Raw genomic sequence first — 13,577 nt, 5'->3', positions numbered from 1 at the left:
GTGCGTCGGTCTCATTTTATATATAATATCTTTTTATATATATATATATATATATATATATATATAATTATTATAAATTATATTTAATTATAATTAATATTTATACAAATAATTTTTACTTCAATATTTTTTTCTTCAAATTAAATATATTATTTCGATGACACTTTACATTGTGAAAACATTACACACACACACACACACGCACACACACACACACCTTTACAGCTATTTGAAACAACACAGTGACAAATAAAAGAAAAAGAACAAGACTCACTTATTAGGGAAAACTCGAGTGACGCCTCCATCTGTGGCTGCAAAGACCGCCATAAAGCCGTACCTACAGCATCATAACACACATACTCATTCACATTTATCACTAGTTCTAGGTTAATGCCTCATAAACGTGTCAGTCTACTAATGAATGGGAGGAATTTCAGTGGTTCTTCCTGAATATGAACGTACGTGTTGAGGTCCTTGTTCTTCCAGACTTTATCTACCAGCTCTTTAATGATGCCCGTGTCCAAGATCAGATTATGCAGCAAGAAATTGTCACCTGTGTGGAATAATGATGATAATATTATGATAATATTATGAGCTGATATCTTCAAACAAGATGGTTTTGAGTTCAAGAATTGTCAAAGAGAGAGTCAGAATATCAGTCAGTGTTGTTATTGTTATATATATTTGGTGAATGAAATAAAGTCAAAATAAGTATAGAAGTATAGAATATAAAATGTAAATATGACATGAAAACCTTAAACGTAAATAAGCTTCTAAATTAGGAAATTAGAAATGTTACCTTGGCAACTAACTGAAATAAGTTGAAATAATAAAATGACTAAAATTTTAATAAAATGACAAATTAATAAAAAAATTAAATGCAATAAAAATGACAAAAGCGAGTAAGAAAATTACTAAAACTTCTATACATGCTTGACATACTCTGAATTACAGTATAATTATGTATCGAGTATGTTTTTTAATGTGTTGATTACGTTTTTTAATGCATTTTAAATTTAGTTTGTTTAATTTGATTTTTTAATTATTATTTAAATATTTTTTATAAATTAAGCAAAAAAAACGAACAAAAACAAAACAAAACAAGAAAATTACTAAAACTTAAATTCAAATAAAAACTACCTTTAAAAAAAAGAACTGCTTTATTAATGCTTCAAGGTTGTCTCAGCTGGTCTTATAGCGCAGTGTTCTAGCTAAAACCCACAGACCTGTTCAGACCAGCATGGCTGGTTTAAGATGTTCTTTTTAGCAGGAACATATGACATTTGGATAACACTCAACTGATTGTGCAATGAAAATTACTGACAGAAAGTACTTTAAGATGGAACAAAGTCATTGAATAATTCACTCAAAATCTGTGAGCCTCACATTGTTTGGAGTCCGGCGTGACCTTCTCCATCAGAGCGATGAAGTTGAGCAGGAACTCGGTGTTGTTGTTAGACAGCTCCAGGTCTTTGCAGTATTCCCTGAGGAAAACACACATCATTCCACACTGGAAAACTCTCTCTGATAAAGATTAACATCATAAACAGACTGTAAACCCTTAACAGACAGTCAGAGTTTTGCATTGACCAATATTTCACATTCATGTAAACATCTTAAACACACAAAACACCACAATGACATACATAAAACATAACTGCAGTGAAAAATGATTCTTAACCAGTATCTTTGTCTGGTTTTCCAGTAAAAATACCTAAACATCCTTAAAACAAGACAAATCTAACAGTAACACTGCAGTGCATTTGGTCTAAAACATACACTGTATAAAAGCTGGAAGTTGTAAACAAAACAAACATTACTTCTAAAGGAAACACTATTTCAGTTTTTCTACTTTAAAATTTCATGCGCAATTCAATGTGTTATTTGCAGTTATTCTGTAATTATTTGTGAAATTTACTAGCAATCTGTGAGTGAAAATTGTTTTAAAGTAAATCCTACACTTTTTCTTAAGTCATAATTATTGCAATTTTGCTTCTCAGGTAAATTCATCTTGTTCAGGGCTGTTTAGATGTTTTTACTGGAAAACATAACAAAACTACTGACTAAGAACATGATTTTGGAGTGTATATGCTTTATAAACACAGAGAGAAAGATGATCAGTCATAGACTCATGCACGTGAACTTCTCTAGATCCATGCACACCAAAGTCAACCTTCCCCTTGATACTGATGCCGTATGTAAGGAAGTGAGGAGAACGCCATGCACACACAGACACAGAGGAGACGTGTGAGAGCTGCAGCGATGAGATGTGGAGAGAATCTACTGAACGTCAGAAGATACAGATCCATGAGAGCAGACGACAATGATTCAAACACAGAGTTACCCAGAGGAATATATACTGCTCAGCTTGCATAGCATGGCTTTCAGAGACACTTCAAGTATGAACTTTATCTTTGTGTGCCTTTAAATTGTTTAGGAAAAATACAAAGTTGATGTACAGTTAAGTACAGAGCTATAAAAATGAGCATGGCATAGAGGAACATTTGAGTTCATTTTAAAATTACAGTAACTCTGAAACTAAAGGAGACGTGTGATTATGTAAGATTATTGATGTCTTTTTCTCAGGTTAAAAATATAAAAAGCAGGAGTTTTCCAGGTTCGAAACAAATTATGCTTTATCAGCAGCTTTCTCATTACCACAGAAAATATGATCAACTTGTCGCTCAAGTTTGTAAAAACAAACAAAAATCACATTTATAATAATATATTAAGAATGGTTTAAAAAAAGTTTATCGGGCCACGTTTTGCTACCATTGTAATTTACAACTACACCTAAAAAATAACTTTTCAAAATTATAAAATAAGAGTATGTTTTATAAGAAAATACTATCTCAGTGTTTCTACTTCAAAGTTTCACATGTAATGTTACTTGCCTTTTTAAATTATTTGTCAAATTTACTATCAATTTTTTCTATTTTGTCAAAGTACTCATTTAACACAGTATTTAAAAGTATTTAATAGAGCGCATAGGCTACTAGATAACTAGAAGAAATAAAATAGACCCTTCTGAATACAGTATCTGGGCTGGCGCCGGTTCCACTGTCAGTGAAATACTGTACACATATTGCTTGTTTATATAAACAGAGCAAAACTATTTTCTGTGGAAATCAAGCTTTACAGTTTTAAAAACAAAGGTTCCTTTTTCTTTTTTTGTCAGTGCCTTTAAAGGAAGTTCTCACCCTCAGGCCACCAAAATATAGATGAGTTTGTTTCTTAATCCACACCACTCCAGTTTATCAATTAACGTCTTGTGAAGTGAAAAGCTACGAAATAAATCCATCAAGTTTTTTAACTTCAAACTGTTGTTTCCAACTAAAATATCACAATCCATAGTCCATAATCCATAAAAACGGTTCCTCCGGTAAAAAAGTAATCTCGTCTGAATCAGGAGAGAAATATGCACAGATCAAGCACCATTTACATCCAAATACATTCCAAAACAGTTCTAAATAATATGTCAGTGGATTTTAATGCGAGAGAACAACAGGGAATGGATTTTTTACTGAAGGAAGTGTTATTATGGATTATGGACTCGTATTTTGGCCAGAAGCGACGGTTTAAAGTTAAAACACCTTAATGATGAATTACTTTCTTATTTCATAAGACATTAATTGATGGACTTGAGTGGTGTGGATTATAGTGATGTTTTTATCAGCTGTTTGGACTCTCATTCTGACGGCACCCATTCACTGCAGAGGATCCACTGGTGAGTAAGAGATGGAATGCTACATTTCTCCAAATCTGTTCCCATGAAGAAACAAACTCATATACATCTTGGATGGCCTGAAGGAGAGTACAGCAAATTTTCATTTTTGGGTGAACTAACCCTTTAAAGAACCATTTTGGTTCCCCAAAGAAGCTTTCAGCAAACAAGAACCATTTTTCTTAGTATGAAGAACATGTTAAAACCTTTTTTTTTACCACTATAAAGAACCTTTTGTTGCACAGAAAGATTCCATGGATGTTGAAGCTTCTTCATGGAACCATCAATGCCAATAAAGAACCTTTATTTTTAAGAGTGTACATGTGATGAACCCAGAACACTATAAGTCTCCATTTGCTCTTAATGCTGTCTAGGAGATATTAACAAGATTTTTCTTTCCTACGGGTGACGGCGAGGAGTCTCGACAGACAAAACAACAAATAAACACATCCACTTGGGTTAAAATGGAAAGACACGTTACGCACAGCACACACACAGAGACTACAGTGACTACGGTATGTTGAAAAGGAAGTTAGCGATGGACGTATGCATGAAAACAGGAACGTGGCTTCAAGAAGACACACAAAGCTACCTGGGGGCAATGAACACATGTCCCTCTGACTCAAAAGTGTTTGGCAGGAGAGACTCAAAATCTGCAACAGAAACGGGCAAGATTATCCAGGGGAAGCGGAGGACGGAGAACACAGGGAGGCTTCTGAGAAACAAATGAACATCAGCTGCTCTTCAAAAAGTGTTACCATAGCAACACTGAGGAATCATAGGGGAATACCAGCGTTAGCCACTATGGTGCCTTCAATGGAGTCGCACTGGCCGAAATAATTGGCTAATTTGGAAAGCAGACACTTTTAGCTCGATTTGAATTTCGTCTGAATTCCGATCTTTTGCAAGTCGGAGAACTGGCTCGCCCCTCGGGATACACACTGAGACGAAGCGAGTTCTCCGACGCCGTTCCCACGAACTGCGTGGCATGCCGCTTTCTTTTTCAACAGGCATCAACATGGCCAACCGTTTAGCTGGGAGTGGGTGAGGCAGGGGTCCTGATGGAGGTGATCGCCCCTCAGACTGGCACCGCAGAGCCACTCCAGAGACTCAATCGGAGAAAGTACCCAGCATTGTGGACGAGAAGAGAGAGGGCAACCCAGTTTGATCTACTACACACTATCCTCATGTTATTCATCACACTGTCCTGCATCATATCTACTGAATGAGATCCTGATTTCAGGGTGCTGATTCCAAAAATAGTGCCTGTTTTGCTTCAGCATGTGACACTTTCTTACAAAATATGATGCATTTTGTAGCATTTTTGCTTTTGACAAGCATTTGTAAGGTGAAGAAGTCCTTGATCAACAGACAAAAGACGTCTCCCATCTTACAACTTATTGTTCAATTCTCAGTACATTTTCACATGTATTACATTACTTTATGGCTAATCCTGATTTCAGGGTTAGAATTATGGCCAGTGGCAGAAGAAAATGCAAACATGAGCCAGATGTGCGGGTGTTTTACTATATCCAAACTGTGACAGAAAATGACAGATTTTGTGAAAAAGCTCATGTTCTTTGAAATCAAATGAAGTATTTGAACATATTTCTCCACTCCTTTGCATACTGTAAGTTAAATGATACATTTTTAATACTTATTTTTGTCATTAAAACCGAAGCATTTGACTGTATTTATATAGTATGAAAAAAAACAATGTGATTTTTATTGATATTTTGAACTCAGCATCATCAAATTAGGTAATATTAGGCTTTTTTTGCAAATCAGCAGAATTTGTTTTCAGGATGCAGGGCTGTGTTGTTTATGACTTGATATTCGACAAATAATGATGTAAAGAAAGTATACAAGCAGCAAATGTTGCATATATGTGTGTATACATGTACATTTTTGTATTCAATAAATGTCCATGTGAATATATGCACCCAATAAATATCTACGGTAATATATGTATCACTGTTGTGCCCAGGTAGTTTTTCCCTCCACACTGTCTTGCACTTCCAGGTCAGGATAAGTGAAGATGCAGCGGAGCGTCTGCGGTGGCAGTCTGGGGGGTGATAGATGTACAGAGGGGTCAAGCTGATGAGAACACAGGGTGTAAGAGAAGGACGACAAACAAACCGGGCGCTGCCAAGTGCTCCATCACCAAAACAACAAGAGAGGACCTAAAGGAGGCCATCTAGCAAATTCATCTGTAACCTATTCCTGTCCATTCCAAAACATTATACGAATAGTAAGAGACAACCCTAAGGGAATAAACTGGCTGGCTAAACTAAAGACAATATTGCATGATAATAGACATCTTTAAGTCTTTAAGTGTTAGAGGCTAACAAATGGCAAATATTTCTGCTCAAAATTTAAGATTTAATGCAAGAGATTGGACAAAAATAAAAATTCAAGATCATTTATTCACCCTCAAACCTATGTGGTGCACAACAGGAAATGTTTTGGAGGATGTTCAAGCTGCTCTTTTCTATTCAGTGAAAGCATATAGTGATCAAGGGCACATTGTAACTGTTAACTAAAACTAGTAGCCACATTTTAATCCAGACTAAAAAGTGTTTAGCTGTGCATTTACTGTATTACTACTGATTGCACTGTAACATAACATATTTATGTTTTTTTCTTTTATTCTTATTTGTTTTTATTACTTTTTAGTACATTTAAAAAAAAAATGTTATTGTACATTTGTATTATTTCTTATGCATGTTATGATTATTTTAAATTTCTTTGTTATTTTTAATTCCTTTGTAAACCACTTAGAATTACCATTGCATATGAAATACCCTGATAAATAGAAGTACCTTGGCTTAAAACTCAAACTATTTCAAATGTCTTTGTTCATTTAAATAGAGCTGAAATAAAATAAAATATATATTGAAATACTGAGATTACTAAAGCTAAATTAAAGCTGAATAGAAATATTTAAAAAACAAAACAAAAATGAATAAAAATGACAAAAGCACATTAACAAAGTGACTTAAACTAAAATGAAAATGAACGTATAAAAATTCAAATATATATAAAAAAACAATTAAAACATTAAGAAATACTAAAATAGTATATAAATAATACTAAACTAATGCCAAAAATGACCATAATAGAGGTTCATGTCACTTCTGAGTTATATTCAAGTTTTTTTTTTTAATATCTCATATGATGCAAGTCATATGATGCTTTTGTGGGTAATGAATTTTTAAATAACTGATTACTAAAAAGTCTTAATGATTTTGGTTGGTTCTTCACACAGAGCTTTTATATTGCTTTAAAAGACTTGGAACATAGCACACAAGAATGAACTATGTTTTGGAATACATTTACGGTGCTTTTATAATATTTTTGGATATTGACAGGCACTATATACTTTTGTTTAATTAAAAAGAGCAGCATGAAAATTCAGTCAGTCAGTCAAATGATTTTGGAACAAAATGAGGGAGAGTAAATGATGAGATTTCCTTTTTTGGTAAACATTTCAGAACAAACAGACAATGATATGCTACACTCAAAGTGCAAACATAACCTCTCAATAACGACCACAATATGTTCATATCTGTACCTCCGTAATAATAACTTGTATTAGTGAGAGTCTAAAGTTTACTTTAGGGATGCTTTCAAACTAAATACTGCATTACATGACTAGAGTAGGACTTTTACTAGCAAATGCACCAATCTGAGGATTTAACACTGTCACTGAGGAATAAAGAGGGGAGGAGGAGGAGAAGACAGATGGAGAAGAATATTCCCAAACGTAATGGACACAGGGATCAGAAGTACGTTGGACAGTGAGATCATATTTTATTCTTCTTCAGGAGATGTCAGGGAGAGACCTTAAAGGCTGTCTGAGCCAAGAAAGAGAGAGAGAGTGAGAGAGAGAGAGAGAGAGTGAGAGAGAGAATTTGAAAAGGAGAAAGATGTGGGTGTAGGCCGTAGCAAGAGGGTGAGTGGGTGAGTGAGGGAGTGAGGAAGAGGAGGAGAGAGGAAGAGGAGGGTCTTGAAGGCAAGGCGGGCAGGAGGAACAGAGGAGGCAAGCAGGCTGGAACAGGTGGAGGTGGGCGTCAGCAGGGAGTTCAGGACAAGGGTACGAGGAAGGAGGTAGAGGAACAAAGGTAGTGGACCAATATGGTGTATACTTGCCCTTGAAGACTGATCCGTCTGAGGAGGAGAGAGCAGAAAAGAAACAGGGGGGACGGGTAAGGGGAGGAGGGGGGTCACAGACAATATTTTATTCAATGACTGTTTGAATAAAAATATTGTTTTTCTCAAAAGAAGGAAAATCAAGTCAGTCAAAACAGTAATGAACAACTGAGAACAGGAAACCAAAATGAATGACGTCGCAAAGAATATAGCAACAAGACGACGGAGGCAGGGAATGAACTCCACGAGGACGGAGACGAGGAGAGAACATCTGAGGACACATGAGCAGAATCAGAACTAATGAACCTTCACCGCATGACGAAACATGGAGAAAAATTATGTCACAAAATGAGAATCACACATGAGCTAGGGAGAGAGGAACGCTTTGGAAATAAAAAGATAGATGAAAGAAAGAAAGAACAAAATTTTAAACCAAAGAGGAATGAAAGCATAAACAAAATGCAACAAAAATAAAATGAATGAAAGAATGAACTTCAGACTTGAATTAATAAATAAATAAATAAACAAAAGAAAAACACACAAAACAACAAACTAAAGGTCAAACTAACAAAAGAACTAGAAGAAACAATAAACAAAAAGGAACAAACGAACTGAAATAAACAAAATTCACAAAAGAATAAATTAAATATATAAAAACAATAGCTAAAACCAAAAAGAATGAATATGACATATGAATATACAATATGAAAGAACTACAATTAAACTAAAGAACAAATTGCAGAAAGAAAGAGGGGGAGAACTGTAAGAGATATAAATGAATCAAATGAAAAAGATGGAAGAATGAACAAAAGAGAAACAAACAAATAATAGATAATGAAAGAATGGCACAAAAGAAAAGGATCAAACCAAGAAGGAACAAAAGCAATAAAAACAAAATTAAAAAAATGAACAAAATAATGAACAAGTGAAAAATACACAAAAACAGACTGAAGAAAAAGAACGAAAGAACAAACTAGCGATCAAATGAACAAACAAAAAAGAACAAAAATGCAAGCAAAAGCGATAGAATGAAATATCAAATGAGCAACATCAAAGGAAAAGCAGAAAAACAACTAAAGATCAAACAAAAGAACTAAAGAACAAATAAAACAGAAATAAAGAACAAATTAAACAAATGGAAGAGAATAAACATCATATGAAACACAAATAAACAATAGAGATTGACTACAATCAACAAATGACCTAAAGATCATATGAATGAACTAAATACAACATAAATAAACAAAGAACAAAGAAAAACAAACAAAAAACAAGGAAAGAAAGGAAAACCAAAGGCGTTCCATCTCCTGTGCGGGACAATGGCCCGTCAGGGGGCATTGTGGGATACCTTTTTCTTATTTATTGACTGATTCCAAAGCTGCCAGCAAACAATACAGCACAGTGAGCATCCACATGAATCAAAGCAAATAACAAACACGACAGAACACATAAAGCACACAGTGAAAAGCAAAAGCATGCCTCTTTTCACATCTCGCTAACAAAAACACAAAACCTGTCCAGACAAAAGATGCTTCAGAATCGTCATTGTGAGAGAGAAGACGAGAGCATTTTTTTAATGTTTCGGCAAAAGGAAAAATAATAGCACATGGTCACCATTATTTTCAACTCAGTAAACACAGTAAAACCACAGCTTTCACCTCTCTGGTTTTTAGTGAGGGTTTTTTCTTTGCATCCGTGCAGGGAAAGAAAAATCACCTCATTACAGAACAGCATGAGGACAGGAGGGAAGAGGGAAGAGGTGGGGTGGGGTTTCACAGAAGAACACATCCACTCTCGCTTTCCCGGGAATACACGCTCGGACCCGATGCTGCTGTGATGTCAGAGAAAGGGGGAGGGGCTTCCGTTGATTGGACGAGAGGGCGGGAGGGGGGAACAGGAAGTCTCTTTGGGAAGAAAGAAAGGTAAGCGGGCTTTGCGTTAGCCTGCCCTTGGTACTTACACTGGACCTGGAGGATCTGGTCGCTCAGGTTGGCCTTGATGTGGTTTTCGCTGTAGGACGGCAGAACTAAACCGAGACTGCAAGGAAGGAAAGGAAGAATTTGAACATCATTTGCATATGACCACATCTGGCGCTTTCTAGGATACAAACTAACAACCAATCACACTTTTTTAAAGCAAGTATCTCATGTTAAAATGTACAAAGCATGAAATGTTACTGCATTTAATGTCTACACTTTCTTATTTATTTTTATTCAGTGCAACTATCTAAACATTCTTAAATCAGCATACAATTACTTGAGAAGCAAAATGACTTAAGATATTAAGATATTAAGTCTATTCTGAAAAAAATTAAAACACTGCCAAAGGGTAAGGAAAATAAACTTAAAGGAAATACAAGATTATTTTTCTTACCCTGCTGGTAGACATTTTTTCTTGTTTTAAGCAAGAACTAAATTTTGATCATTTTTTTTAGAAAACATTATGTAACTTGACCCTTTTAGACTTGCACTCTATTCATTTACTAACTGCTTGTTTTCTTAAAAAGTTTTCTTTTTATTTATTATACAATTAACAAAAGCAAAAAAGGCCCCTAACACTAGCTTGCTCTATTCTTTTTCTATTCTGTTTTCTTTTTATTTATTATATAATAAAAAAAAACTTTGCTACGTGTACTGTGTTAAGCTAACTGAGACTCGTTATAGCACTTGCATATCATTGCTCTTTTGTTGATTTTGATTGCTTCCATTGTCCTCATTTGTAAGTCGCTTTGGATAAAAGCGTCTGCTAAATGACTAAAAGTAAATGTAAACTTTGCTTCTTAAGTAAATGTATCTTGATAGATTTAAGAATGTTTAGATATCTGTACTGGAAAATGAGAAAAATACTGTGTAAGAAAATTTTATTCAAATATATTTATATTCAAATACTGTTGTATAATACACACACACAGAAAAATTCTACTTTTCACACGGTTGCAAAGACCACTATATTACAGAGAGAAACTGCTGATACAGTTTAATCTACTGAGATGGATGAACAAGAATAAAAAAGTGTTTCAAGCCCTATTTTGCGCTTTATTCATAGACATTACCATGCACAGAAGGAATATTCATTGGAATAATTATTAATTTCCAAAATGCCCTGCTGAAAAGACCAACTTAGAGAACCTAAACTGCAAATTTTGGCAGGTTACGGATGCCAATTAAAATTCATGACTCATTTCAACAAAACTGCATTGAATGTTTTACAGTCTAAACTTAAAATAGCCAAGAGGATGTAGAGAGAAAGTGACTGAAATCAACAGAAATGCAGTCTGAAAGAGCGAGTGTGTCATATTGACCTGTAATCTGTGCCCTCCACTGGACTCCATATGTATGTCCTCTGGACCTCATCAATGTAACGCTGAAAACACACACACAAAGAGCAGCACATCACCAACCAGCCGTAAGATCATCACACTGTATGCCATTATATCTAATGTGACTCACCTCATCCACAGACTTCACCAGTGTCCTGATTCTCCTCTGTCCTGCTCTGCCATCAATCATTTGACGGCGGATCTACAATAAGATAAAAACAAGATAATTCTCGGATTGTAAACACATTGAAGGGATTTAAAGATTATTTTAAATCAAGCTATGACAAAAAAATAATAATTTTTGAGGTTGGTAAGATTTTTTTCTTTTAATGTTTTTGTCTTTTATGCTCACCAAGGCTTCATTTATTTGAGCAAAAATACAGTAAAAACAGTGATACTGTGAAATATTATTACAAATTAAAGTAACTGTTTTCTATTTAAATATATTGTAAAATGTAGTTTATTTGTGTCATGCAAAGCTGAATTTTCAGTATCATTATTTCAGTGTCACATGATCCTTCAGAAATCATTCTCACATACTGATTTGCTGCTCAAGAAAAAGTTCTCATTTTTTTCAGTGTTGAAACCAGCTGTGCTGCTTGACATTTTTGTGGAAAATGTGATACATTTTTAATTTCAGGATTCTTTGATGAATAGAAAGTTCAAAAGAACAGCATTTTTTTATTTATTTAAATGTTTTGTAACAATATACATGTTATTTCTGCCACTTTTGATCAAATTAAAGCATCCTTGCTGAATAAAAGTATGAATTAAAAATCTTGATCCCAAACAAGTAAGTAAGTGAATTGGGAATTTTGTTCCAAGACCAAAAAACGCTCTTCATCCAGAAGCACATCCTACTTAGCTAAACTCGGCCATGTTGTCTGATGAGTAATTTAATGACATTTTAATAATGTATTTGGCACATTTGCAAGGAAAACTCATTGTAGAGATGTTCACCTCCTCCTTGTTGCGATCTGGAAGTTCAGCATCCAAGAAGTCCAATGTGACTGGCTCTCTGAAGTTAATGATCTACACAAATCCATTAGGAAAAAATAATTATTGTTATAGAGATAAACATGCATTAAAAATGGAAGGTAGAAAAGGAAAATAACTACATTTTGGACTAAATTTAAGTCTATAAACAAGTGACAAACTCAAATGCTTTTCACCTTAGGCTGTAGGTTGGGGTGCAGCAGCACATAGCCATTGGGATCTATGGCAAACGTGTAACCATTGGCTCCAAGCTGTGTACAGAGATGCAAATTACTGACTGATGATCGAAAATAAAAATAACTGAAAAAGAGATTTATATGACTTACCTTATATCTTGGTGTGAGTTCTTTAATTTCATTGAGGGCGATGTCTACACCCATGACACCAAGATTCAACTGATTCTGCAATAAAGAAACCAACAGACTGAAAAATACAACAAACGACCACAAGGGGGCAGAATTGATATTTAACAAAACTACAGGTAATATAACAGTCAAATCAAACGGTCAAAAACAATTGGATTAATGCTTGGAGAGTGAACTGTCAAGCAAGCACATTTCTCCATTTTTATGTTATACATAATGTTGAGCTGTTGTATCATAGTTATCATTACCATTGTCAATGTCAAAAAAAAGTATAGCTTTGGTACGAAAGCATCTGCTTAGGACATAAATTGAAGAGCAAATAAAGTGACAAGCGAATGTGCCTCCAGGAAAAATAACTGATATGTGACGACAGGCAGTGTGTTGAATTATAATGCGCTCTGCATTTATCAGTCACACTGGCAGGACAGTTGATCATCTAATGGAAAGGTTACTCATCCATCAATGCATCAATGCACAAATTAAAGATGTGTGCAAACACTACTAAAGTGAAAAAAAGTGACGTGACATGTGGCCAAGTATGGTGACACATACTCGGAATTAGTGCTCTGCATTTATCCCATCCAACGTGCACACACACAGCAGTGAACACACACACACCGTGAACACACACCCGGAGCAGTGGGCAGCCATTTTTTTGCTGCGGTGCCCGGGGAGCAGTTGGGGGTTCGGTGCTTTGCTCAAGGGCACCTCAGTCGTGGTATTGAAGGTGGGAGAGAGCGCTGTACATTCACTACCCCCACCTACAATCCCTGCCGGTACAAGACTCGAACCCACAACCTTTGGATTACGAGTCCAACTCTCTAACCATTAGGCCACGACTTCCCCACTGATGCAATTCTGAACCATCCAGCCAAACAGACAATGTTTAAAATACAGTTTACCTGGAAATAGAAGTCATGGAACTGATGGCATCTTCATTCAAGGCAATTATAATAAATACATATTACATATAGGCTACAAAACCCAAATTCTGTTAATAAATGTTAGTTAATCTTTCCTT

The 13,577-nt window shown here is 35.1% G+C and overlaps 1 protein-coding gene across 1 annotated transcript in view; it reads right to left on the bottom strand.

Annotated features, from left to right (window-relative positions):
- The window catches only part of LOC107666002 (voltage-dependent calcium channel subunit alpha-2/delta-2-like), a 256,052-nt gene that overhangs the window by 5,817 nt on the left and 236,658 nt on the right, over nucleotides 1-13,577 (bottom strand). Inside the window, exons 17-27 of the mRNA XM_016457092.1 lie at nucleotides 12,518-12,592; nucleotides 12,368-12,442; nucleotides 12,156-12,227; nucleotides 11,326-11,397; nucleotides 11,178-11,239; nucleotides 9,837-9,913; nucleotides 4,317-4,377; nucleotides 1,387-1,484; nucleotides 463-553; nucleotides 275-337; nucleotides 218-225 (exon numbers count right to left, since the gene is read on the bottom strand). Coding sequence (XP_016312578.1) covers nucleotides 218-225; nucleotides 275-337; nucleotides 463-553; nucleotides 1,387-1,484; nucleotides 4,317-4,377; nucleotides 9,837-9,913; nucleotides 11,178-11,239; nucleotides 11,326-11,397; nucleotides 12,156-12,227; nucleotides 12,368-12,442; nucleotides 12,518-12,592 — 754 coding nt within the window. The remainder of the gene's footprint in view (nucleotides 1-217; nucleotides 226-274; nucleotides 338-462; nucleotides 554-1,386; nucleotides 1,485-4,316; nucleotides 4,378-9,836; nucleotides 9,914-11,177; nucleotides 11,240-11,325; nucleotides 11,398-12,155; nucleotides 12,228-12,367; nucleotides 12,443-12,517; nucleotides 12,593-13,577) is intronic.

The sequence above is a fragment of the Sinocyclocheilus anshuiensis genome, unplaced genomic scaffold (assembly GCF_001515605.1).
Source record: "Sinocyclocheilus anshuiensis isolate Anshui unplaced genomic scaffold, SAMN03320099.WGS_v1.1 scaffold447, whole genome shotgun sequence".
NCBI lineage: Eukaryota > Metazoa > Chordata > Actinopteri > Cypriniformes > Cyprinidae > Sinocyclocheilus > Sinocyclocheilus anshuiensis.
Note: the sequence above shows the minus strand (reverse complement) of the source record. Positions and strands in the feature narration are given on the sequence as shown.